At 36.9% G+C, this 24,867-nt stretch overlaps 2 protein-coding genes and 1 non-coding gene across 4 annotated transcripts in view; all 3 read right to left on the bottom strand.

Annotated features, from left to right (window-relative positions):
• Positions 1-2,008: 2,008 nt before the first annotated feature.
• Positions 2,009-9,735, bottom strand: LOC585826 (metaxin-1). The gene is made up of 7 exons (XM_785635.4): positions 9,388-9,735; positions 8,489-8,558; positions 7,608-7,777; positions 6,557-6,736; positions 5,517-5,593; positions 4,375-4,532; positions 2,009-3,853 (listed from the first exon to the last, which is right to left on the bottom strand). Exons 1-7 carry the CDS (start codon positions 9,466-9,468, stop codon positions 3,630-3,632), a joined length of 960 nt encoding a protein of 319 aa, XP_790728.1. The 5' UTR covers positions 9,469-9,735; the 3' UTR covers positions 2,009-3,629.
• On the bottom strand, positions 5,404-5,476 carry TRNAM-CAU. The gene has a single exon. It is a non-coding gene; the product is annotated as a tRNA-Met (tRNA).
• Positions 9,736-14,111: 4,376 nt separating the features above from the next.
• The window catches only part of LOC585848 (dmX-like protein 2), an 87,626-nt gene continuing 76,870 nt past the window's right edge, over positions 14,112-24,867 (bottom strand). For both annotated transcript variants that reach the window (XM_030976884.1, XM_030976885.1), the window contains 8 exons: positions 22,053-22,180; positions 21,089-21,260; positions 19,695-19,755; positions 18,958-19,088; positions 18,248-18,328; positions 17,568-17,712; positions 16,624-16,841; positions 14,112-16,126 (listed from right to left, as the gene is read on the bottom strand). In XM_030976884.1, coding sequence (XP_030832744.1) covers positions 15,908-16,126; positions 16,624-16,841; positions 17,568-17,712; positions 18,248-18,328; positions 18,958-19,088; positions 19,695-19,755; positions 21,089-21,260; positions 22,053-22,180 — 1,155 coding nt within the window. In that variant the 3' untranslated portion in view covers positions 14,112-15,907. The remainder of the gene's footprint in view (positions 16,127-16,623; positions 16,842-17,567; positions 17,713-18,247; positions 18,329-18,957; positions 19,089-19,694; positions 19,756-21,088; positions 21,261-22,052; positions 22,181-24,867) is intronic.

Below are 24,867 nucleotides of genomic sequence, written 5' to 3'. Positions count from 1 at the left end.
TTTCTATCTCCTTTTTACTGGACCTTCATATTAAAGCCGGCCCCATCTTATGCTGGATACGCCATTGAAGATTGGATATAAAACTAAAAAAGTGAGACTCTGCGAAGTTTATCTGCCCTTACCCTCTTGCTCTTGGAGAACATTTTTATGATTCCTGCCCAACAGCAGGTCTCAGTGGTCTCAGAATGATCTTCGACTTCCTCCTTGAAAGACAAAGATCGGGGTTTGGATTTAGCAGAGCCCATTTTGAAAATCGCCAAAAGGTTTCCTAATCCTAGTTTCGAAAGAATTTGCGAAGATCGCTCAATAACTCTAGTCCGAAAGCTATGTGCGCAAGAGAAATGAATTTAGATTGTCATAAAATTGTATGGCAGTGCTAGTGGTTACCAGAGATACACGCATGCACATTGTTAATAATGAGGCGCGCTTGCCAATAGCTCTACGTCAACAATGGTAAGGATGCGCGCGCAGCAAAAGTTTAGTAAGTTTGTCAGGTGCAGCGCAATGCATGAATCTTTTTTTTTAAACATGTGCAGGTCAAATATTTTGATGTCATTTCTACATCATGAGTAGTTGGATAACTCTAGATATCATATGATATTTTCAAACCGATTATTTTGCATGATGTCCTTTAATCTATTAATTTTTAGTGAGCACTAATTTTTTTTTGGCTCTCGAAAATTTGAAAAATCGCACCCCCTTCCCCCTTGAGCGCCAGGGGAGGAGGCCCATCTCCAAAAAAAAGGTAAATTTAACGTGTTTTTACACGTTTTTCCCCCAGGGGGAGGGGGGGGGGGGGGCGGGCCCCCGGTCCCCCTAGATCTGCTACTGTCCAAATATATCAAAGTTGTAAAGAATCACTATCCACCCAATTTTCAAAATTCCCCAAAACTTTTTATATAACGCCGTCTGCTTTTTTTCATACAGCTTTTAGGTGGCTCTTATGTATTCCCTGAACTGGTAAGGTACGTGGAACCCAGTATGAAAAGAAAAATTACATCATGTCAATTTAGTACATTGCAGGTGCGGATCTAGCTCTTTGCTAAGGGGGGGGGGGGGGCTGACCCATCGGACTTTGGGGGGCTATTATGAACCCCCGTATTAAGTGTTTTCCGGATGTACTAACATTTACTAATAGTGTGTGAGTTTGGACACATGATGGACACATGATTTTCACTTGGCAGCCCCCTAACCCCCCCCCCCCCCCTCGTAGATCCGCCCCTGCATGTAGGTAATTGTGATACGTGAACTAATATTAGCGTGCATCTACTATTTTTATTTGATTAGTACAGAAATAAGTAAGATTAAGGTGCCTATTGAAACGATAGCTTGTTGTAATGGCAATCAAGATACTTTGGTCGCATTGCATCACTTAGAAATAACACGATAAACTTTCTTGACTTGTCGTTTAATTGATACCAGCTATATGTGGAGTATATATATATATATAGGCCCATTTACACATCCGAAACATCATTTGAAAAACCGTCGATCTTTTTTTTTTAATCTTAAATTTACATCACTGGAAAAAAAAAAAAATAGAAGTTTACGCATACCCTTTTGCCGTTAACATGGAAGCGAGGAGAGCAACGTGAGCAAAAACCGTTACCTTACCGAATTTTGCATTTACACTATACAAATCGGTGAAACTACACTCCAGATAAAGAGGAAGTTTTTCGATTTCGATTTTTCGTCGTGTTTGGGACACTAATATGGGACACTATGCTTGTCCATACATCACCATCCCTTTCATCGTCCCCTACCCCCCCCCCCCCCCACCACTCTCTCGCTCCCCCTTTCACTCTCACATACTCTCTCTTCTCTCCTTCATTCTCACTCTCTTTCTCCCTTTTACTTTCACTCTCCCCCACTTTCTTTCGCACTCACTCTCCCCATCTCTCCTTCGCACTCACTCTCCCCATCTCTCTTTCGCACTCACTCTCCCCTCTCTCTCTTTCACTCTCTATCCCCCACTTTCTTTCACTCTCACTCTCCCCATCTCTCTCATGATAAAGACCAAAAGTGTGTATTTTCTTTCATCATTTGAGATCTTACGTCAGTTTTCTAAAAATCACAACTCACAATGTTTTTATTTGGTAAAGCAAATATAATGTTGAAGTCAAGCTCCATATTGTTTCATTCACAACAATTCACCAAATAAAATGTACATATATATCAATGCGATGTACGTTTATTCAATATTTTCCTTCTCCTCCTTATACACCAACATTCCAAGAATCACACATGTGTATTGTGAAAGGTTAAGTGCCACCCGATTGCTAAGGGTCGTAGAAGAAAGTAATTCTGCGATTTCATACACACCCTATAATTACATAGATAAAATGTGTGTTAAATCAAAGTACATGACATAGATCTATTCTCCAGTGGCTAATCAAAATAGAAGCAATCAAATACATAATGCTGTTCAGTGCATGGCCCTAAAGAATGTCCACACTTTCCAGCACAGTCCCTTTCTATACATGTACATGTATTTTGGTCTGAAGTTACTTTCAGGCTTGTATTGTATCTAATAATACTTTTGTGTCATTGTCCATTTCATGGGTAACAAATGATTAAAAAAGAATTCTGAAAAAATTGCTTTACCTTAGTATTCTACATTTCGGTTATACCTGAAAGAGTGGAGAATATTTTTCACGAGCAAGAAGGTGAACTGGAAAAACTATTATTATTAGAAACCCATGGCAACTTATCTAGTAATGAATTGAAAAACAAGACATAAGCATGGTAACCAAGTAAAATTACATAATTTACATGAACTGATATAAAATGATCCACTAAAAGTGCCTTTACATTTAACATTTTGGCATTCAACTTCAAAAAATTATGATGAATTATTAAATAAAATCATTTCTCAAAATAAGCAAAGGAGTGGGATTCCTTTTGTAAAAGATGCAAGAGTATTATGGTCCCCTGACGCATGGCTCCACACTAAGTTTTGCACACAGGAACCATATTACAATTTTCAAGGTCTGTATAAAATGGGGCCCCTTTAAAATTTAAAATTAGGCCCAAACTCATAATTTGGGGGTCTATGTGAAGGCCCCTATTTGTATCAAGCCCTGCATAGAGTATTATCACCGGACACCATGGTCCATATCAAATTCTAACGTAATGCTTCATTTGTACCTGATTTGAAGTCAAGTTTAGCAAAGGAAATTTGACTTTAGTCTAAGTTTTCGCTTTGTTAAACATGACTTGGACCTTGCAGTGAGTATAACTTGAATTAGTAGAATACAACCCCTTATGAGAAAGTCCAGATACTGCTGATAAAGCAGACCGCAAATCATCCTGCATTGCTGACATATTTGTTCAGATGTAGAAACAAGGGTATGTCAGGCTTATTGGAGTCCTCCTGGGGAGTGTTTCACAAAACTTGTCATCAGTGACAAATGACAGTTTTTGTTATAAGCTACTGAAATCCTTGTTTCTGATTGGTTATCAGCAGAGTTGTCATTGATTTTTTTGTCAATTGTCATTGAAAAAAGGCTTTGTGAAATGGGTCCCAGGACAACGTTGCAGGACAACACTTTGGAAGACCTGGAAACCTCTTTGGTGATCAATGACCACCCTTGACACCCTTGACACCGGGATCTCCTCTTGTCCAAGATCTATTCTTGTGCCTGGTAGTCATCACCCTCATCGTCCATCATCCCATGGTCGTCCATCTCGTCATCGTCCACGATCTCAAACTGCACCATGCCGCTGAAGAGGGCATATCCGACCATGGCGGTAGCAGCAAAGAGCACAGAGAGGATCTGGTTCCTCGTCTTGTGTGGGTCATCAAACACTTCCTCAGATGTGGCCTGAGACTCTTTGGGTGCAGTCTGGGGCTCTGGGGAAAAAATGGGTAAACTTGTTGATTTCTTGAGAAACATTTATTTCTGTCTCTGCCACCATGTCCTCTCTATATTTGCCTTTTGGCATGTAGATGATATATTTTCCTCAAAAAATTCTGAAGAGTTACAGTTATGGATGAGTGCAATATTTCATTTGAGATTCCACGTCCATCGAGCATTTGGTAAATGTGGCTCATTCTAAAATGACTAGCATCTAAATGTGATAAATAGAATACTGTTGTCTCCTAATTAGAGTAGAGTGCAAGAAATCTGGATTTGGAATAAGTTTTGAAGACCCACAGTGCCATACCAAAAAGGAATATAATAACTGAATTGCTTGATCAGAAAATTCCACATAAAAAAAATCAGTTTACTCTAGTCATTAGACATAGCTCTCTAGATGTCCATGAGATTACATAAATTCTTCGATAATCTATCTCTCTCTCATCTCTGCACTTTACATAAAGCAATTTGCATGTTGAATGATGGAAAATGGGTGCCTTTGAATGGCTTGTACCTTGTGGATCCTGAGGAAAGTAGCGTTGTAAGATACGGCTGCAAAACATGACAAGGTTCTCACAAGCCTTGCAGTGGACTTGGAGGGTGTTGCTAGGGAACGGAACTCGTACAAGGGGAGCCAGGTAGCTGAATACTAGGGCGTCTAAAGATGTGGGACTGAGCATAAATAAAGGAGAAAAAGGGGATAGGTTTCAATAACTGTTATTGCTTTGCATATCACGATCATCATTTACATCAACATCATACAAGTATGCTTCCAATCTAGTCATAAAAAAAATTGTTTTTCATTTGCATTCTCAGTTTTTTGGCACCATACAGTCAAATATGCAAATATCATATGTCATTTTAAAACAATAAATAAAATTAAGATATGATAAAATCATAATACTACTACTAATAATAATGATATATATATATCAAACTTTCAATGATTCATGGTTCACTATTAGAAACATTGAAACAGACTCTCCTTGATACTGACACACTCTTAAGGGTATTGACATGAGCAGTAAGAATAATATAAATCTACTGCCTTTACTAATACAATGGTATATTTCTGGAGCCTAAAGGTAGTCTTGAATTATAATCTTTTCCAGAGTCAAATAAAACAAACACTTATAAATGATTGATAACTGTCACACGATTTCAAACTACGTGAGTATACACAAATATACATGAGAAGAGAAACATGAGGTCAATAGGTCAAGACCCGAATGAAATCCCCTTGTCTTACATGTATGTTGGAATACCGGCCGCAGAATAAATGAGGATTCCCTTTTTAAAACAATATTTCAAACACATATCTTGAAACTTGGTCATTAAAAGTAGTTTTCACACACTCAAAATATACAAAACATAATAATAATAATAATAACGTTTTATTTACCCAGGGTAGCCACTTCAGTTATGAAACTGTTCTTCCAGCGGGCCCTGCATAACATAATATGCTATTACTACCCTTCTCCAATCTAATATGCTGAGCGCCTAGCTAGAAGGCAGAAGGTCCCATTGTTCTAAGTCTTTGGTATGACTCGGCCGGGGTTCGAACCCACGACCTCCCGTTTATGAGGCGGGCGCTCTAACCACTGAGCCACCATGCCCGGTTTTCATAAGAGGAAGAAAACATAGTCAGGCTCTCACCTTTCTCCAAAGAAGAATTCTTTCTCTCCTAGTCTCTCAGACAACATATTGAGACAGTACCTGGCATCTTTCATGACCTTTCATAGAGAGGGGAAAAAGAAAGGATGTATAAAACATACAAAGACTAAACACATTGACTACTGAATTCTGATATTCTTTTTTTGTTTAAATCTTGTTTTTTTCTTTCTCAAGTGAAATATTAAGCAAATAAGTAAAGTGGTACCATCCTGCAACATAAATTCTAACAACCTACACTACACACTACACCTCTAAAACTTATGAGCACGGTGTCTATACACTAGAGTCCACATTCATGCTCTAAGCAAAGCGCAGACGAGATTAATGCGCCAGGAGTCATCAGGGTGGAAGTGTATTAGCATTGGAGGAGGGGGGGGGGGGGGTGCATAACTGTTATCTAGCATTTCTGGCAGATATTTACACTCAACGGAAATCGTGGATGGAATACCCCATGATCTCATACACATATTATTCGTATTAAAACAGAGAACACTGCGAGGCTATAATTTCAAGGTTTCTTTCCAATTTCCTTTCTGCTTTCGCCAAAAAATTGGATGGCAAAATTTTCACTTATATCTATCTGTCAGGCTATAGTTCATCCAGAGGTTGGACGAAGCCCTCCTCATAACATTTCCATTCTCTTCTGTCTCTAGCTATCCTAGTCTGAATGGCCGTTCCCATGTATGATGTTAAATTTTACTTAAATTGTATCAAAACGTGAAAGAGGATGTCATTTACAGTATGACACACTCCTGCAAAGATTTCCCCCCTAAAAATGTGTTTGAAGACAAATATTGATAAAAGAATACATATTTGGGGTTTTCTGTTGTACTCAAAACACCTAAATTTTGTATTATTTCATCAATATCCGACTTCAAACACATTTGTTTTGAAAATCCTTGCAGTAATGTGTCTTAAATGACATCCTCTTTTACAATTATGACACAATTTAGGGGAAATTTGGCCATCAAATTTGTTGGGCTCCCAACACTTCAGAGGGTCTTTAACCATTACATGCTTACATTCTGAGAGAGTTCTCCATCTAGTAAATGCAGGCCACCTCTTCTCACTTCTAGACTGCTCTCAGCTGTCCTTTGTAACTGGCCCGGTATGAAGTAGTTGAAAGGAAAGTGCATTGTCTTTGCAAACCAGGGACGGGAAAATTCAGTGTAGTTCTTGGCATCCACCCACCATGTGTATTGCTGAGGAAGATAAAGTGAAATTATATTTATTTATTATTTCATTTACAGTTTTATTTCAGCAGCGTTGCCTCTTCAGTTAACAGACTGCTATCCTTCAGGGTTCTGCACAATAAAAACAATGTACATAGAATATATTTACAGACTTATTAAGTAGAAATTGAACACGTGGTTAACATAAGAAACTAAGATTATGAAAACAAAGATTAATTACATACAAAGAAATTTTATGACTACAAAACTGTAAAGTGTAAAAGTGGTAACTAATTATAACAGACCTGTGCAGTGCATGAGTAACTGAAGTAGTATTAGACAAGTTGCTTTCTTTTACTTTTCTCTGTACATTATTAAGAAGCCATTTTTTTTTAAACTCCCGACTAGCTATTTGTGATAAAAGACACAAATGTCATTTGATTACGGTAGATGAACAAAGATCATTCTCTCTCATTTTATCTCAGACTTTATGCTTCTCTCTATTATGCATTCCTCTATTTAAAGTTCTCTCTCTTACAGCCCTCCCTCATTTTCTCTTCTCTTCTCTTGCTCTATTGTTTCAGTTCTCTTTTCTCTATTAGAACATTTAGGACTTTCTAAACTAATGCTATGTCTTAAATGCCTTATTTCTATGAATACCGTTATACTACTTCACATGTACTCATGAAAACTGTTGATTTTGTAATATAATTTGTCAAGATTGTTAACACTGTCATCATATTTACTTAACAATTCAGCTATATGTACAACAAGCTGGAATGGTAATGTTTTAAACACTAAACCATGAATGTCCATGGATAAACATTCAAAGTGAATTGAGAGTAAAGCAGTGACCTAGCAGACATGATCTTGTGCCATGGAATTAAATATTAATACACACCAATGCAGGTAACAGTTTCTCTTCTAGTAGTGAGGAGTAGGCGAGAATGTCTGCCCTTTGCTGGTCATTCAACTCTGAGTCTGCATCAAATTGATTCTGCTTTAGATGCTCTATAATACTGTCTGCTGACTTCAACGTTCTGCCATCGGAATAGAAGACTGGATAATGCGCTGAAAAAAATATTCAAAATATAGCAGAGAACATTTTTACACAAGAGTTACAAATATTGTACAAGTAATGTTTACAATCAATATGTTAAGTATAATAAAGAATGAATCTAAGCACTGAAAATCATCAATGCCCCAGTTTGAGATTCCCACAGAGGAAACTGCAATTTAAAGCCCCACTGTCCTACTTGTAGCTACTTGCTCCCTCTATAGAGAAAACTTCCCCAATCGGTGCCTGTTGGTCCCCCATGATCCTCTATTTCTTATGTTATTTGAGAGCTGAGTTGATGAGATAGCCACCTGTCAGTGACCCCGCTGTGTGGTCTAATCCCTCCTAGCCACACTTGTGTTGATAAGCTCTAAAACATTCATAACTTCCATGCAATTTATTGTTGTCTTTCTAAATCTTTTTAAAATCCATCTTCTCAATTTTTCTGCTTCCATCCAAAGCAATTTGCGATATAGCTAGATTGCCAAAGTTAACTAGACCCTATGTTGAAGTTATGCATACAGTACATCGTGTTTTTAAGTAAACTTCATTTTCCCATCAAACTTTACTTTGATATTCACATGTGAAGGCTCATTTCAGTTCGCCAAGCAGCTTATGCACATTTATTATGTGTTAAAAGCCAGAAGGGCAATAAGACCTTTTACATGGTTTTATACCCTTCTGCCTAGCAGCATACAAAACAATGATGCAGCAAAAATTCCTACCTGATATATTCCTCCAAAGCCGTCTGTCACGGTGAACTTTGATGGGGGCTCCAGCAAACTGGGCATAGGCCTAAGATGAAAATATTTGGAAATAGATCAAGAACTTTCATATTTAATATGTACATCACTAGACGATATTCTCTAGGGAGCTCCGACGTCATAGCTCCCTGAAGTTATAGACACTACTGTAACTGAGTTGATATTACAAATACATTGTACTTGTAGTGTAGGCTAGTTTATAAAACTCCTCCAATTAAAACTCAGACAAGTATTTTGGAGGACCAAATAAATTAAAAAAATAGACCGAGAGCTACCAAAAGCATTTCGAGGGTTTCACGAAAGACACGCACGCTAGTATTTTGAAAAAATGCTATACCTTATATGTGTGTACCCTCGCTCGCGCGCCGAGTCTTTGCCGATCTTTGAACTTGGCGTCTCTTTAGACCTGTTTTTCCTCATTTGTCTTTGAAAAATAACCACCATAAAACTTTGCATATTGTGTAAAACTTCTTTGAATAATGCATGTGATGTGGCTCATAAAAAAAACGTTGTCAATAGATCATGAATCTACAAAAAAATGAACACCAGTGAATCTGATCACATTCACAATTTTACTTTTGAGTCTTGCAGGAAATATTGCCAATGGCAACGACAATGTTCCTGATGTTTAAAAATATTGTGCTAAGTTTAAAGTTTCACAATATCCAGCTCTCATAGGGTTAGCAAATTATTAAAGCGCTTGTGCAATAATTATTAGTTTTATTACAATATTAAACTTTTTGACTTCATCATGACCGATCTTGATTTGACTTCATTTTAAATTTTATTTTGATTCTGAATTTTATTTGACTTTAATGGTATAACTTCTGAAAATAAGCATATTCTTAAGCAATTCTTACCATAACTTTCAGACAATCTCTATCAACTGAGGGCAATCCCCAGTCACCTTTCCAACAATCCATCTCCATCATTGCAGCCATTATTGTCGAGGTTGTTGCATCAGCTCAGCTGCTCAGCTCAGTCGGCACTCTTATTAATTCAGCGATCTATCCAAATGCCCAACACAATTTCCGACATGTGGGACAATGTAAACTAAAGGATCGCGAATAAATTCTTTTAACGTAGAACTTCGTAAATTTTGAGATATTTAAATAATATTGAACGCAGTTTTCTATTTGACAATTCAAGTGAAAGAAAAGAGAGAAGCATTGACAAAGATAATTCTCTAAGAGTGACTTTATAACAATCGAAATTTATAGAACATGTGTAGCGTGTTGAAGACGGTAGGCGGTGTCAATTGTATTAATTTGCATAATATGAATATGCAAAATATTTGAAGGAAAAGGCCACATACAATTTATTCCTGTTTCTCGTCCAAGATTTCGAAAACGAAGAGGATGGGGTTCCATGTCAGGCGCGTACGCAGGGGGTGGGGGGGGGGGGGTGTTCGGGGGTTGAACCCCCCCTTTGGTATTTTTATGTGTGTAAACCCCCCCCCCCCAAAAAAAAAAAATCTAAAATGTATGATGTTGAAATTGTTCCCAAGTGCAAGGAGGCAGAACTACTTATTTGTCAATGGGAGCTATTGTCAGAAATGACAGAAACTACCCCCTGCCCCGACAATATTCTATGAAATATATCTCAAATGTGTAAACTATATATATCACATTGTCACGCACGATCCTGGCCAAACTAGTACAGACGGGATTTAAAGGATACATCACATACACACACACACACACACACCACAATAAAAATAAGAAAACACCTTCAAACATCTCTGACATTGTGCAATATCATTTAATTATATTTTTGTACTGACACAGTAATCGGGTACTGTAAATGCTGATGGCCATATAACTATAATTTTGGTATGAACATACGTTGGTACAAAAAGCAATGAACGAGACTGGAACATAGAGGATAAATAAATTGTCTGAGAAAAATCATAATAATTACTTTGAATGTACACACATATTTGCTTTTAGTATACTATAAACTTCCCAAATAATACACATATCTCAACTCATTGTTGACCATATAACTCTCATGTATCATACAAATACAAATACCTTTTTATTTGCAAAATAGAAACAATGTTAATTAATGGATAAAGATAACTGATAGACAGCTGAGGGGGGAAATGCCATAATCACATAAACAATGAAGTAAAACAAATGCTACTAGAGTTATGAAAGATTACTCTGACACTTTATTGGATTGGGTGGCATTGGTACATTGACATAAAGTAATTGTGAGAGGTCTCTTTCTATATGCATGTAAATCATTACCCTGCCGATCGAATGCCATAATTTGCATTTTATTTTTTTGCAAAGTGAATCTTTAAGTATGTCAATCAAAGACTGGAGGTAAAAAGTGTTGGATGGAGGCATATTTAAACCTCTGATGTGAACACTATTTCTATTGTAATACATGACCTCATTCCATACGTTGCCCCCTTCACACCAAAGCACTAAACGGGTGCTATCGGGCTTGTTGGTGTTAGAATGGTTGTATGAGCCCTAAGATACATTTAAGCACTGATTTAAACTTTTCCTATTGTAACACTTAAACTAAATGCATATGCAGGCTCTTTCATACAAGTTAAGACTACAGAATTATTGAATTATTAGATTCTTCTATGACAAGAACACCGTAATGTGCCAAAGATATATTTCTAAATTTGATGTTCGAAACACACATCAAAATACACTTTTCATTTATATATATATATACCAATAATCAAATAATAATTCTTGAAATCGGCTGGGAATACACACAACTGAAGGTAACATACCGGTAGTTTACATTTATTTCGAGAGGTCGTACATAAACACTGATGATCTGAGTTAAAACCAACATATAGCTAAGCTTTGTACTAAATGCATGGGGAAGACATAACTGTCGAAATTATATGTTCTGACCAATACTTGGTACAAATCATCATTAACATTTCCATGGATACACAAACATGAACATGTATGTCAGTATAGGGTCAGAATATTTGGCTAAATCATACATTTTGAGTTGCTTCACATTTTGTTTACCCAGTACAATTTTTGTTTAAAGACTCTTGATGGATAGGTGGAAATGGAATGCAAATATACAACTATTCATCATATTCAAAACATATAAGCAACCAATCGTAATTTGGGGTAGGGAAAGTGTTGTACTAACATCATGATATTGCCTGCATCTGGGTGCAGGGACAATTAAAGCTATGATTTGAAATATACATAAAGATGTTCACCTTCACGTAACCAACAAATCCTATTCTGACTTTCAATATTAAAATGCATAACACATCTGCATCAATATCTACTTTAAGGTTACATTACTAAAATAACGAATTAACATAGTACAGCAGATGCTAAAAACATATTCAATTTAAATTTGTTAAATAACTTTGTACACTCCGGGGAAAAGTAAAGGAGTTTTAAAAAGTATCTTATTTTCCTTCTTTGTTTTTAGAACATTCAGGAAGTATTCTATTTGAACACTGAGTTGGTACATTTGTAATAATGTCAGGCATACTGTAATAACAACTTAATAGAACATTAGTGTGAAAACTTTCACACAGGAGACAAATATATGGACAAAATAATCCTGAACCTTTTTGGAATCACAATGGAAAATTGCACAAAATATGACCAAATCATTTTTTCAATAATAGATTAAAGACCTATATTCAATATATCCTTCTGATTACACACATCTTCAACAACTGAACGTAAACTATATATGAAAATGCACTATACCAGTACAGAGCAGCTAAGAACTGCATAAAAGTAAGCAACAATGCATCTATAGATACAATATGAACCAGAACAAAACATGGGGCATATTCGGTCAATGAAACAAGTCTACGACATAATATTGGACTCCTTCTACTACATGTACGTGTATCTGAGGTTACAGAGGCTATAGAATGGAAATGAATCATCATCTGATATAATATACTGATAGCTACATGTACATGTATTATTGAATGCATAATAATGAACAACTATGAGCATGGCACAACAAACTCCCTCCCTGATTATGGTAAAAGATATCTCAATGGAAACAAAAACACCTTCAGGTAATCTAATTTGCTTCTGTGACTAGTCTATTTCACCTATTGCCTTGATACTTTCAAATGTAAAAACAAAATTAAATTTAGACAGTTTGATCTAATATGGCAGTAAATGAACACACACACAAATCAAATGCTATGCAACTACACTGTACCAAACAACAAGCAGGAATGAAACACAATGTATGCAATGAATTTCAATTTGAATGTTTGGATTTTGAAAGACTAGATGATTTGACTTCTCAATTTTATAAAGCAAACGTCACATATGCATTTCTGATTAGACTTTCAGCTGAGAGCTGATGGGGAATTTTATACACAAAGCTCTATTTTTTGTGTTGATACCCCCAGACTCAAATGCAAGTGAAATTATTATGTTCTAATGATAAGAGATTTCTTGGTATTTCTATGGCTATACATTTATGTAGTTTCATCTATGTCTTCTCGTATGCGTTTCAACAATTAAGACCCTAATGGAATCATTATTGTGATTACATGAAGTTTGAGGATGAAGATCTATGTAAAGCTGTCAGTCCAAATAAGGAGGATATAGTCATTGGACTGAAAAATAACATCATTATTTTTGAGTTCCCAATTAATGCAATTTTAAAGTAGATATTCATTGATTTTAAATCTAGCTTTATTTTCATTATTGCAAAGTTGAAACTTTGATTCGACAAGGTTATCAAAATTCAATGCTTGGAAACATTCGAAGTAATGATTATTATAAATTACAAAACGCTTAAATACAGCCCCGGCATAGCACCTGAATAGCTCTCCGAACGCTGCTGAGATGTGTGAGATCACAGCAGGGACATGATTTGCACAAGCAGACGATGTACCATCGACATCTCACACATTTTCAGTGCCTGTATTTTCATCTTCTCTTGAGTTCTTTCTCTTACTTCACCACCGCCAGGCTAAATGTATAATCTATTGCCTCACTCTAAACCCCGCGCATGGTTTTATTTTGATGACAAATGCAGCGATACAAAAATAAAGGAATCTGTCGCTTGTAAACAAAATAAGACGCCATTGTATATTCAGCTGCAGACACCGCGGTATGTTCGGCGTTTTAAGAGGGAACAAATGCAGTCGTTAATATCAATCCGGGGGCTTTTCAATTTGAAAGGCTGGTTTCTTTGATTGTTAATTAACCCCTATCCTGAGTATTTACAAGCAAAAGATTTTAGTTATCAGAATCGGGTCATGTCCCCTTTTGATCGGTTTGACGTGCCAGTACATTTATATACACTAAACTCATTATAATTTGACAAATAATAGCTTTGCAATTATGTTCATTCTTTATGGGATGTCGTCTGCTTGGGCAGTATTGGTCCCTGTTGTGACGTCATTAAAACATCGTTATTTTTCTGGCGAATCTCTCGTATATCCCAGCTGCTATGGAGGTGGTTGTATTTTTATTTTTATAAATCACCCGATATGTAGCTGACCTCAAACTTGTACGATGGCCATTTGTTAGCTTACCAGTTTCTAGTGATACATTAGTTGACATATTTGTGATTTTCTTTGAATTTCACCTTTAATAATCTTACACAAATATAAAATACAAAGAAATAAATCCCTGACAAACAATCTGTGAACCTTGTACTACTATGTTTGCTCGCTATTTGACAGTAAAGCAACGACTTTTAACCCTATAACACCGCTTTCAACACAGGATGAAGGTGAGGAATCTGTGAAGATAAACCATGCAAGATGGCACATCTCACCGTACTCTTGCTGCTGTAGAACATGAAAGGGTACAGGACATTTTAGGTAGTTCAGGGAGTTTTAGGAGCAGCATTGCAATGAAAAAGGTTACACATTAGTTAGATCGCTCCAAATTAGAAATTTGTTCTTTGCATACAGTAGGACGGGACCAGATAATGCCAGTGATACCACATGTACAATGCTATTCTACAGATACACGATTGAGAAATTACAAACATCGCTTAATTCATTAAATGCATCTCATTTAACTGTTCAGCTTCTTAACTCAATGTACAGATACGTATTGCCGGGCAAATGCATAATAGTATATTTCTTTGACCATATATATATTTCTTTCACAAGAGAACGTAGCCACCTTTGTCCAATTTCATTTATAGCTTTCTCACAAAGTTATGCAGCACATAATCGACAAATGACAGAACAGAGGAAACAGAAATGTTAAATGATCAGTTACAACGATATGGTACAATCACTTCATGTTGGCTATATACGTTAATAAATTTTTGTCGATCCCTTTGGCATCATAGACTATTACTCGACACATTCTGACTGGCATCGCGTCGCAGTCGATCACAAAAATACTGATTTATTCACTTTCTTAGACATAGAGATATGGATATAATATCAGGTATATGGCTATAAATATACACGCTCCATCGATTTCATGTTGATATGTACATAAAATACACACATAGACATCTATAATTTTCATTTCATAACATATACAACAATCATTTTGCTTTGCATAGATTAGTACTATATCATCTTGAACATAAACAATATTCCTCCACAAATATAACGATTATTGTACATTGTTCCATCTGATCGTTGCTTGGTAACATATTAATTCAACCTTCGACCCCCAATAACATACATGTACTACTGACTTAACATCATTTGACTGAATGTGACAAAGTCTATGCATCCCAAACAATGGGTTTATACATCAAATATTTGGAATTCTTTAAAAAAATTATAGTTGTTGGTTAGGTGACAACGTTTTAACAATGACTATCAAATAATCTGTTGAGAGGAAGAAAGTCATAAACTAATATAATTTCACATATAATTAATGCCTTTATAGCTCTCTGCAGATTAAGTGATCTCTGCTCACTTAGCTTTTGACTCAAGTATTGCTGGCGCGCCTCTTCAATAAAGCAATAGCATATGAACATTCTGCAATGAACGGCATCTGGACAGGTCTCGCGGACATTATCATAATTGAAATTTAGGATATCCCAGGTTGAAAATTTGGAGGTGTCACAATCAGCACATACAAACCTGCATGTCAGGCTATCTGATTCATGTGTTACTGCAATACAGCTTTTCCAACATTTGTAGAAAGCCAATATCAATGCCAGGAGCAGAGACCTGTTTGCCTCAGTTTCTAGGGGTAATCATCTGCACGACTCTCGACTGATTGAGACTGACTTTTGATGCCTCTCATCATTTCGTAGAGTCTAGAATTGTCGCTAAAGCTTACAGAAATACCATTTACATTTCTGAGGTACTGCTGAACACACTATTGTCATGCACACCAGGATTCCAATGTGAAGCTGGTTACGCTTTGTCACATTTCCAAGTTTGGCGGTGAAGAAGACAATCATTACTCAAGCGTGAATGGACGAGGATTTTCTTGCCGATATCGGGTTGCTTGAGATGTTCAGGCTGCGCCATTTCATGGTGCCGTCGGCGCCGCAGGAGTAGAGGTTGTTGGGAGGCAAGAGGGCCAGCTGGACCACGCCGTTACCAGACTGCCGGAAGAAGTTACCCCTGGTGTGCTGGCCTGGGAAGTAGTGAAGGAGGCTGTGCACCGACAGCGACCAGACCTAAAGAGATTAGAGTGAGAGTAGAAGTGAGAGTGACAGAGATGGAGAAAGAGGGGTGAATACAGAGTAATTCATAAAGGTATTGTGCAGGGGTGATGCATGGGTGATACAAGGTCACTGGTATAAAGTTGTTCAGGCTAGTGCCTTTTGCTAAGGCATTATTCCTCATTACTATTACTCCTCTGTTTCCGTAGTTTGTTCCTTTCTTATAATTTGAAAAAAGAGATGACTATCTGAACAGCAGTAAACCAATTGGGCTATCTACATGTATACATGTATGTAGGACTCCTCATACAGTAACTGGGAACTGCTGGCATGACCTGTTGTCTTGATATATGTACAGGCACTGTTCTCAACTAATCACTAAAACAACAACAAGCGATTTTTTTTTTTTTTTTTCTTCTTGGGCAGTCACATTTGCTTTAGCAACCACCTGTATAAAAAGACCACCAGTCTATAAAGACCACTTATCATGTTTTTTCTTGAGCGTACTGTACCTTTATATTGCCTTCTGCAGATCCCGTCACGAAGAACTCCTCCATGGGATCGACACACAGCGTCCTGATGCTGGACTCGTGGGCCTGGAAGGTGTGTCGGAGCTTGCGCTGTCTGATGTCAAAGATGCTCACCTCTCCCTTCTTACTACCGGCGATGATGGTCTGGTTGCGAGGGCAGTAGAGCACGGACGGCACACCTCCCTCATGGCAGGAGAACCCTGGGGTTAGGGGTCAAAATTGTTTTGAAAAGTTAGCCACGGTCACAAATACTTTCAGGAAATTTTTTTCTAAGGGTAATTTTAAAAACATCTTGTTTTGCTCACAGAAGCGGAGCTTGGATTATCTAGCCACCTAAAAAAAAATTGCAATGGCAGAATAAAATGGCAGAAAGTGCTTCACATTTCATATTTTCATAACAAACAAAAGCATATATCCTTATGGCCATTTTTTGAATGCAGCTACTATATCCACCTGCCATTTATTTGCCCTTAAAGCCACACTGCCCTACTTGTAGCTACTTGCTCCCTCTATATAGAAAACAATGCCTAATTGGTGACCATTGGTCCCCCATGATCCTCTTTTTCTTATGATAATTGACAGCTGAGTTGATGAGATAACCACCTGTCAGTGACCTTGCAGGATGGTCTAATCCCTCCAGTTCACTAGTACATATAAGCTTTAAAACAATATTTTATATTGCCACAGCTTTTTTTTTTTCTTCTTGTTTTATATGTTGTTTACAGCCTCACGATTGATTGAGGCTTAAGAGGTCCCTGTAATATTTTGCCACTTCCAAAACCAAATACACTCTGCTAAGGGGCAAACAAACATCCAAACATTATTCTAATAATGTCACTGTGAAAATCACTGCCAGTGCAAGTCAGTCGCCTGTAATGGTTATGTTTGGATCAACTACAATCTCATTGTCATGTCCATATACTCACCATGCACCATGCATTTTCTGAATGGAAGCAGAGTATCCCACAGACAAACATTCTTGCTGTCAGTAGAGACCCCTGATGTTACCAGTAGACTGGATGATCCTAGGAAAGCAAAGTCATACGCTGTCTTGTTGTGACAGGCCATGCCCTGCAGAATAAGAGAAAATGTCAAGAGAGTTGGAGATGGGGAGCAGTGGGGTAGCACAGGGGGGCATTTCACAAAACTTGTCATCAGTGACAAATGACAGTACCACCAAGGGAAGAGAGAAATAAAAGGGGAGATGGCAAGAAAACATGAAAAGAAGGTGACACAACAACCCCTCATACATTGTACCTTCCTATAAAAAGAAATGAGGAAAAGAGAGAGAGAGAGAGAGAGAGAGAGAGAGAGAAAGAAGAAGAAGGGAATAGAGACATAAAAGGGGAGGGTTATAGAAAACATGAAAATAAGGTGATACATCAACCCCTCATACATTGTACCCTCCTTTCAAAAGTGTTGGCTTTGTTTTCTCTTATTTCATATTTTTGAAAGAAAAGAAAAGAAAAGAAAAGAGGAAGGACAACTTGGAAAAAAAGTGATATAACCCCTCTCCTCAGTCAACTCCACCTTGCTTTCTTGAACATTGTATTTCATTCATCAAATATTTAGGTGCTAATAAACTCAGATGAAGTCACTGACTTACCCAGAATGGCTTGGTTGCTGATGGTGAGTTCATCCCAACCTGCCAGAGAGCAAGCTGTCCACCATCATCGCATACTCCAAACTGATACAAATCAAGAAAATACAAGTCCATCAATAATATAGTAAGACTGCACTTTCAAGTGACTCGGTAACATTGCCTCCGATTCTCAAACTAAATCCCGGTTTATATATTACATTGGTCTGCTCTTTAAGGAAACGTCTACACTGAAGCTAGAAATTAATAATAAAGTACAGTCAACCACTACATTTCCCATGAGTTTGAAACTTAGAACATGCTTGCTTTGACATTAAAAAATCAGAGAACCCCTTAGGACTACAATCCAATGTGTATAGAAAACATGGCCACTGCATAGACCGATTGCGAATTCCAGACTGGTTCTAATATGTTTTCACCCTACCCTATCCCTGATTCTGCAGTGAGTTTATAATTAAACATGTATAGCTCTCTCTCCCTCTACCCCCCCCCCCTCTCTATCTCCCTGTCTCTCTCTCTCTCTCTCTTTCTGTCTGTCTCTTTTCTTTCTTTCTTTCTTTCTTTCTTTCTTTCTTTCTTTCTTTCTTTCTCTTTCTTTCTTTCTTTCTTTCTTTCTTCTTCCTTCCTCCCTCCCTCCCTCCCTCTTTCTATCCACAGGACCTCTTTTTAATATCCTATCAATGGGAAATTATTCCGCCCACCAGTCACACACTCACCTTGTTACCCTGGTCATTGAAATTGATCTGAGTGACCTTTGGGAACTGACCCGGAGTCCTGTGGGTGTAGAGCTTCTGAGAGTGACCCCATTCCCACATGTGGACGCTACCATCGTTAGACCCACTCAGATCTGAAGGAGATTTCAAAAATGGAAACATTTATATATCATCATACATGTATACTGCTAAAGCCGGGGTAATGATCTCCAAGTTTGGAAGCGCTTAGTGATTGTAATAAGCGCTATATAAAAACTGAGTATTCTTCTTATTATTATTACTGCACAATAAAGAGCTAGAATTTGCATGCAGTATTCAGCAGTTACAAATAAAACAATTGTACAATATCATATGGTGTATAATCATGAATTGCCAATTTACAAATTGAAACAAATTATATCTGATAATCAAATCACTCATCACTATATTGAAAAGTAAAGCTATAAAATCAATAAATACCAGAATTTTCACGAATGCAATGTACAGATATACATTCATAGTATACATGTACAAGACTGTACTGTACATCTGTATGATTGTCAAATAAATGTTTCATAATATTGACTTGGGTTTAAACATTAAAAAGTCATTATTCATTTTCAAATTTTAATTGCTTATTTCCCCTCATTACATTAGCTGTCCTTTTAAACTAACAAATGCCTGTGCTATGTATGCATCTGCACCTAAAATCTTTGCAGATATCAGGCTGATAGATAACAAGCCTACATATATGTACTTACAGTAGGGTAGATGAGGGTGTGCCGACAGTTTCCTGATGTGATACAATGGCCGATGTGTAATCTAGGATACAAACAAGATCCATCAAAGACATTAAAACTATCATGCACCATGATTATTCTATGGGACCAGATGCCAGCATTGTCTGGAATAATTTTAAGTGGGCCTTAAAGCAACAGCATATGGTAGAAATGAGAGTAAAAGTTCACTGTGAAAATACTAGAACATGAAACAGAACTGATGTTGTACAACCAACTACATTAAGCATACGTGTACGTGTATTTAAACCAAAAATATAATTTGAATAGCAGTTGCAATTATAAAATGTTGATCTCCAGTCTAGGGGCCACTGTGGATTTAACTTTAAACAAATATTTCATCTCTACATCTGAAATCAGAATAAGGAAATATATATATAATGAATAAACTGTACATGTACATGCATTTACTTTCTAAAAAAAGGTCTTCCCATTTTCTTAAAGGGATTGGGTAACTTTGTCTCAGATTCAGAAACAAAATCCTGGATTTAACTCATGCTGCAATGATAATTATAAACCTTTAAGTCAGTCAGGAACCCCATGACTTGTATAAGCCGATCGCCTATCTAAGTGTCAAGATATTTATGATTGGAAATCGAAATATTAAATTTTGTGTTGTCCTAACAGTTTTATAACACTACAGTCTATTGGGGAAAACGAGTATTGTAAAACCGGTCACTCACAGATTTTTACTTTTTTGAGGCACTTCTTGATAATTTTGAAGTGCAATTTTTTTTTTGCTTCAATATTTAAGTAATATTGACTGCCTTCTGGGAAATACGACATATATCGCCCGAACCGAAGGTGAGGGTGATATTCGACAAGTCGTATTGCTCTCAATTAGGCAGTCAATATTACTATTATTAACCACATCAGACATCTAGAGCAAACAAGAAACTCTTACTATCTTATACTCTTAAATTATGTACACAGGGTTTCCTAGCATTAGAAGTTGCAAAAACATTGTCAAACCAGCACTGTGCATCCAGTGTTTGACAAATTTTTGATACACTGCAAACAGTTTGCCTAGGGTGTAATTGATTGATTGATGCGCGATGTAAATTACAGTAGCTGATGCACGATGTAAATTACAACTGGCTCTATATTATTGCTCACTAGTTTAACACGCATTTTGCCATTGACTTTTCAGATCGGGCTAAAATATTGTAGTTTTGTTGGCTTATCCATCAAACCTTGAGGGCAATAACATTTAACAATTGCCCTGCTCAGATGTCTGATACAGTTAATAATACACCATATTACAGACACTGATAACAGGTAGGGCCATGCATCTCAGACTTAATGATGTCTTTAAAGCTCAGAAAAGAAAACTGTGTACATCATACATTGGGACTCACCACATGTGTACTCCTGCCCGTCTGTGCCGGGGTAGAGTCCGAGGGAAAGGCGGGGTTGAAGCCACCAGGAGGGAGCTGGATGAATGGAACGGATGAGGACTTGCTCAAGCGAGGAGACGGGATGCTCTTAGGCTCCACCATGAAGAATTCATCTTCCATTTGGGAGTTCTTTCTGTTGGCCGAAGAGAGGGAAATGAAGTAGGTGTAAGGGTTAGATGCTGCTTATAAGTATCGTCTTGCATGGCGATGTAGATATACAGTAGGCTTGCGGTTGCACCATGTGAGAGAGGGGGGAGGATTGGGGAGTCTTAGGAGAACTATAGGGTCGCTTGGAGAGGATGGGTGGTATGAGTGGCTTGACATTTCGAACAGGTTGACTATCCGTCGTCAGGAGTGCTTTTCAGTCCTTTTCAGGACTACACACATACTCAAGAAAGAAAGATTAAAGAGAGTCCTTTTCAAGACTCTCCAATCCTCCCCCTCTCTCACTTGGTGAAACTCCAAGCCTACATTATACAATGTAGGTGTAGGGTTGTTATGGTCCAGTAGATACAGTTAAGTCTCAGGACTGTGAACCACAATGTTTGAATCCCTGTTTTATACAGCACTTACCGGGTATGTATTTTGGCAAGATATTAATCTACAGTTGCCACTGTAAATGGGCTACTGGCAAGAATTAATTCTAAGCGCTGTAATGACAGCCGTGCTAAAGCAGGGGTAATGATAATGAAGCGCCAGGAGTGGCAAGGTGCCAGATATGAGGGCTACACAAGACTGACGCTATTATTATTATTATTATTATCAAGTACAGTCAAGCTACTTTTAACCAAGTGTACACAGTTTATACGGTGTATATTTAGTTTCTTCTGTTTTCTTGCTTCATATTTTACATCAAAACCAGTGTTGAATGTAACCTGTACAAAGACAATAATATTCGCAAGTTTGAGCTTGAAGAGGAACTGACCCTTTAGTTTGTTGGTCACCACCGTCATCATCGTCCAGCCAGAAGGAGTTGTCTGGTGTGAGTAGGAGAGAGATGTCCAGTTCAAGAAGACCCCTGTGAGTGGACACGACTACACTGGACGGGTTGGACTAGAAGTGACATGAAGGAAAGAGAGGATTGATTGTTATGTTTAGATTCTCGTGGAAGAATTAAGCTACAGGATTATTCTGTATTAGCAAAAAGATCATTTTACAATTTCAAACCTACTGGCTACATAAATAATTGATATAATTGTTTCAATGTCATTCCATATTTCCATCAGATTTGGACCTACATGTATATCAATGATCATAATCAGTGATTTTCTATTGTGGAGTGAAAGGGAAATTAAGCATATGTCGTATAGGACTCCACGGTGTAATGTACAACATAAGCCCATTGTAATTGGAAATGAAGCATATGTCATACAGGACTCTACAATGTCCCATACAAGATATGCCCATTGTAATTGGAAATGAAGCATATGTCATACAGGACTCTACGATGTCCCATACAAGATATGCCCATTGCAATTGGAAATTAAGCATATGTCGTATAGGACTCTACGATGTCCCATACAAGATATGCCCATTTTGATGTTTATATGCACATGTGTTTCACCTTATATGGACTTGGTCACTCCGAGTGACCTTTTCAATTTATCAATGGGGCATGCACTCTAACAGTACAGTGTACATTATGGCTGCCCCAAACCAAACTTCAATGAATTAGTCGACACGATTAGAAGGCTTGAACATAGAGTCAATTTTTTCTATTTGTCCAAACTGGAACTGCCCTAAAGTGGAAGAGGAATATAATGGCCATTGTGCATCTTTGCAGTGTAGAAAATGTGATAATATGGGTGCATAACTTGGATCATATGTGTGTGAGTTTACATGCAGTCCCAATATTCAAAGAGAGGGGTTTCAATCTTACTATCATTTTCTCTCTTTGCTAGGTATGAACTGACATCAGAGATGCAGACGTTTTTGCTAAACTCTATTCTTTTTCAATACACCATAGCTACTCCATGTATAGCATATCACTGCCCCAATACACTGTATGCATTTCATTGAGTTGAATTGAAACTATCCTGAAGCATGTATAAACAAAAATCTCTAGAATTATCTCTTTATACAAGTGATACTTGAAGCTCATATTTTAACATAGCATAGCATCATTGTATCGCTAAGGTAGATAACAAAATAGCATTGGTAATCGGTACACTTTAAAATAAATAATTTGAAGTAGTGTCACAAAAATCTCAATTATAATATGCATATACATGTAAGTGCTACCTTCACCCAGTATAATTTGCATGTTCAATGTAGTACCATGTACTAAAGATACATGTAGGTCTTGTTAGTACCGTCCTGGACCCCAATACATGTATGAGTGTAATTATTGCATCCCGCTTGCAATATGCATGCATGTTGGACATACTTGAACTATTAAACCGTTAAATATCAGTACCAGGTTAATAAGCCTCTGTACCAAGTAATAAACTCCTATGGTTACATTAGTATGTAAATATAATTTCATTGCAAGCAGGTAAATTTACTACTCTGATATTTTCTTTCATTACAAAATGCGCAATCAAAATATTTTTTCCTTTTCTGTTCTTTTAGTTCTCGAAAGCTTAGAAAGACTTTTCTTTTTGAAAATAAATGAATATAAAAATAAAGCACATATCTTTGCAGAGAACAGCTGGATGAATAAGATATAATCTCAAATTATAATCATACAAAGTATTAGCTGATTCATGAAGTACAGTAAAGTGCATTTATCTATTGAAGTTGCATTTAACCACGTTTGGGAAAAACATATTTTGTAGTATATAACATTGATAAAAGTGTTTATTTTCTGTTATCTTTATCTTCAAGCTGACAATCTATACAAATATGTCTTTGAGCTTTTATTCAAGAGTTGTCATAATGTTCTATGTCTGATTGCTTGTCTTTCAAAATCATATATTAGGATAATGTAATACTTCTTAAGGTCAAGCCATCTAATATCAGGCTTTTCAGATAAGGTTAGCAGATATTAGATTGACTATATAGTATATACTTGTCCACTTTGAATGATTTTGTTAGAGATGACAATTAATTGTTAAAGATTGCAAATTAACATGTACATGTACAAGCATTAATCAATAAGATTTTATCAGCCTAGATGATTAAATCAAGAGAATTTGTGACTTTGGTAAACCCTTCTTTTGAATAAATAGTTTCTTCCTAACTGGTAACGATTACACACTGAAGAATTTTTTCCAACACCTTTATATACCTGGGTTAAACATAGTCTCAAATAAATGGTTGCTTCGCCGGGCAACGTATATTAATTCTAAAAAGTTTAGGGTCTACTTGTCCCCCAGAAGCCAAATATTAAATAACAAAATAAAGAATTTAAAAAAAAATATGCGTTTGTTGATGATTTTCATCTTACATTTCTATCTTCCTCTCATCATACACATAATAATAATAATAACAATGGCTTCTTATATAGCGCACATGTCCGTCACATGACCCCAGGCAGTCAAAAATTACACCATCTGCCCTTCAGTTTTGGTTATTTACCATAAACTTTTTGAAGTTTGTTAGGTAATCAGTTCTCTTCTATTGACTGATGTGTTAAGGACAGAATTTGATGGATGAATCCTGGCCCCATTGGTAAAGATATATATTTAAAAAATACATTTTTGAACATAATTTTTTGTTTATTTGTTTGTTATACAACATAACCATAAAGCCTGGAATCGGCTAAGTAAAAATAAACTGTTTCTACTAGATTTGAATGA

The sequence above is a fragment of the Strongylocentrotus purpuratus genome, unplaced genomic scaffold (genome assembly GCF_000002235.5).
Source record: "Strongylocentrotus purpuratus isolate Spur 01 unplaced genomic scaffold, Spur_5.0 spur5_scaffold_9, whole genome shotgun sequence".
Lineage (NCBI taxonomy): Eukaryota > Metazoa > Echinodermata > Echinoidea > Camarodonta > Strongylocentrotidae > Strongylocentrotus > Strongylocentrotus purpuratus.
Note: the sequence above shows the minus strand (reverse complement) of the source record. Positions and strands in the feature narration are given on the sequence as shown.

What these genes read in the sequence shown, in the direction of transcription:
- LOC585826 (XM_785635.4), bottom strand. Translation starts at nt 9,468, where the DNA reads ATGGCTGCAATGATGGAGATGGATTGTTGGAAAGGTGACTGGGGATTG. An exon ending in GCTTTGGAGGAATATATCAG is followed by an intron (nt 7,778 to 8,488) that starts GTAGGAATTTTT and finishes TATTTTTTTCAG; the next exon opens with CGCATTATCCAGTCTTCTAT. An exon ending in CTTTCCTCAGGATCCACAAG is followed by an intron (nt 3,854 to 4,374) that starts GTACAAGCCATT and finishes TTTTTTCCCCAG; the next exon opens with AGCCCCAGACTGCACCCAAA.